This window comes from Austrofundulus limnaeus, unplaced genomic scaffold, assembly GCF_001266775.1.
Source record: "Austrofundulus limnaeus strain Quisiro unplaced genomic scaffold, Austrofundulus_limnaeus-1.0 Scaffold869, whole genome shotgun sequence".
Lineage (NCBI taxonomy): Eukaryota > Metazoa > Chordata > Actinopteri > Cyprinodontiformes > Rivulidae > Austrofundulus > Austrofundulus limnaeus.
This window is the reverse complement of record NW_013953271.1, coordinates 42,529-45,350: the sequence shown is the minus strand read 5'-3', so window position 1 is coordinate 45,350 and position 2,822 is coordinate 42,529. Positions and strand designations below refer to the sequence as shown.

General features: G+C 45.2%; 1 protein-coding gene across 1 annotated transcript in view; it reads left to right on the top strand.

Moving 5' to 3' along the window:
* Positions 1-2,822, top strand: part of polr1a (RNA polymerase I subunit A) — a gene marked incomplete in the record, with an annotated part of 50,090 nt that overhangs the window by 23,274 nt on the left and 23,994 nt on the right. The window contains 4 exon segments of the mRNA XM_014029210.1: positions 1,007-1,156; positions 1,379-1,562; positions 1,636-1,718; positions 2,076-2,234. Coding sequence (XP_013884664.1) covers positions 1,007-1,156; positions 1,379-1,562; positions 1,636-1,718; positions 2,076-2,234 — 576 coding nt within the window.

Here is a 2,822-nt window from a genome sequence, read left to right as displayed (position 1 = left end):
GGCCTCCCTTCTGAAGCTGCTGCCCCCGCGACCCGACCCCGGATAGGCGGAAGAAAATGGATGGATGGATGGAGAGTTCTGTCTCTCTGAGGGAGGTCTTCTGAGACAAAGGTCAAAGACAGGTGGGACTGTTTCCACCTCGAGGTGACCACTACAAGAGACATGGACATGTCCTGTGCATGTCCCCTCCTCATCCTCGTCATGTTTACGTTGGTGAAAACTCATTTCCTTTCATCTCTGGAGATTTTTCTTATATTTCTGATAAAAATCACTTTTCCTCCTGCGTCTTGCGCGTGCTGCGTTTCCTACCCTGATCTTACAGGCGTCTCAGCTGTGGGTCGGTTCAGGTCCGGTTCATCTAAGAGCTGGTGCAGGAAATGTGAGATCATGCAATAAATCCAGCGATAAATGTGGAAGTCGGGACAAACTGATTCATTCTGTGGTAGACGGASTAATCACWGTTGAAACTACATCGATGTTGTGTTTGTGAAACCTTTGATTTCAAAATAAAATCCACGTGTATCATGTGTATTCATATGTTGCTGCATGTTTCCATCTGCTTTCCAAACAAAAYRATACATTTTGACAGCTTTTATGTATAAATATGTACGTATATTTATTAATATGGCAACGGTTTCAACAAAACTGGTTTGTTTATAGTTAATTACTGTGAAAATATAAGTTGTTTGTTCCTATAATCTAATAAAGTTCATTGTGTCTATAAAATCAATCTACGTTTTCCTAATWACTAGACACTTTTTTATGTCTGTACAGACATACCTGACATCAGAGGTGTCACAGCTGATGTTGGTAGGAGGCTTGTCAATATATATTGATGAGTCGACACCGCCTCCTACCAACATCAGCTGTGACACCTCTGATGAAGACAGAAGTGCACGTCGAAACATGTCAGGTATGTCTGTACAACAGTTGGTCACTGCTGAATGGTGACGAGGGACAGCAGCTGGTGTCCATAGTGTCTGGTTTAATGTGGTGTTTCCTGCAGGTGGTGTCCACGCTGCTGCTGAATATAATCCCAGAGAAAGCGGTGCCTCTGAACCTGGTTGGAAAATCCAAAATCCCCAGCAAGGCTTGGATTCAGGACCCACCACGAGCTGCTCCTGGATACAAACCAGAGAGCATGTGTGACTCACAGGTGAAGCACAGACAAGGTTTCTACTGAATTTAAAACTTTGTGCTAAACAATGGTGTGTGTRTGTGTGTGGGGGGGGGCTCTGGAAATATAAGATGGAGCAATCAGTTTATAAGAAAAGTTGTGACGTAATACTAAGAATGAAACAAGTAGGAACCAGGTAAAAACATTTATTTCCAGAAACTAAAGTGTCTGAATGAGTTTTAAACTCCCCCCTCCTTCCAGGTGGTGATTCGTCAGGGCGAGCTGTTGGTGGGGGTTCTGGACAAAGCTCACTACGGCTCCTCAGCCTACGGGTTGGTCCACTGCTGCTACGAGCTGTACGGAGGGGAGACCAGCGGGAAGCTGCTGAGCTGCCTGGCTCGACTCTTCACAGCCTACCTGCAGCTGTACAGAGGCTTCACTCTGGGTCTGAGCAGGAACACACAGGTACGCCCTCCTGACCGCCTCCCACCTGCTAAATCTGTTCTGCTTGTGTCCAGGTGTGGAGGACATCCTYGTGAAACCTGGGGCCAATATGCAGAGGAAGAAAATCATTCAGGAGTCCCTGAAGATTGGCACCAAAGTGAGTAGTTTATGAGCTGGGTTCTGATTCAATCAACTCTGATATTATTACTATAATATTATATATTAATACTATAGTATTACTCCTGCAAAGTTTGATACTTTGAATGGAAAGTAAAGCTTTAATACAGTTAGAGTTCATCCAACAAYGGCTGCTACAGTGAAGGTGCAATGAGCCCCGCAGTGCTTCAGGTGCACACAGGCTTTCTTACTGCTGAAGAGTTCATGTTTAAACTGGACCTGAACAGCTGGTCAGCACATCTGTGACAACAGAAACTAGACGTCTGTACATGTCTGTGTGAGCCTGCCTTCAGTGGGCAGCAGAGTGATGGGTAAAGGTCCTCTCACTGTGCCTCAGGCCCTCCAGGCAGCCTTCAACCTGCAGCCARATGTGGATCCAGCTGAGGCTCGGAGCCGATGGCAGGACGCTCACCTCAACCCCGACCAGAGAGACTTCAGCATGGCCGACCACAAGTTCAAAGAGGTGGCCAACCAAGTGAACAATGAGATCAACAAGGTAATCCAGGAGCGCTGGTGTCGGTTTGGACCAGATCTTACCTGCAGTGTTAGCCTCTGTTGTTTATAGTTGCTGCCAGCACAGCTTCTCTTCATTGTTTGTAGGTTTGGTGAAGGTGCTGTTTGTCACATTCTTTTCAACCAACTTTACAGAGTTTCGTGGCTGGAGCTAGCATTGTTAGCTCTTTGCTTGTGAGAGTAGTGGCCTGTCGCAGCTCCCAGCATGGCTTCTCACCGTGTTTTTATCTGGTCAAGGTTTAATAAACACAGTAGAGCTGAACCGATTTCTCAAATTATTCGATTACTAAAAATCCTTGAGGTAAACTTATCTGCCTCGAAGCTTCGTAAAAAAATACACACTGTTATAATCAGCGCAGTGTTGTTCACCCAGAATGTWATTTGTGTTACACACAATGCTACGATGTTAGAGCTTCCTCTAACAGTTACACTGTCGACACATGTATGTTTGCTAAGAGCTATATTTAGCTTCAGAAGAAGATGAAGAGTGCCAAAAAGTTAGAGGAAAGGTATTACTTCATACTGTGGGATTTCTTCTGGATAGTTTCCAACATCCATCCATCCATCCATC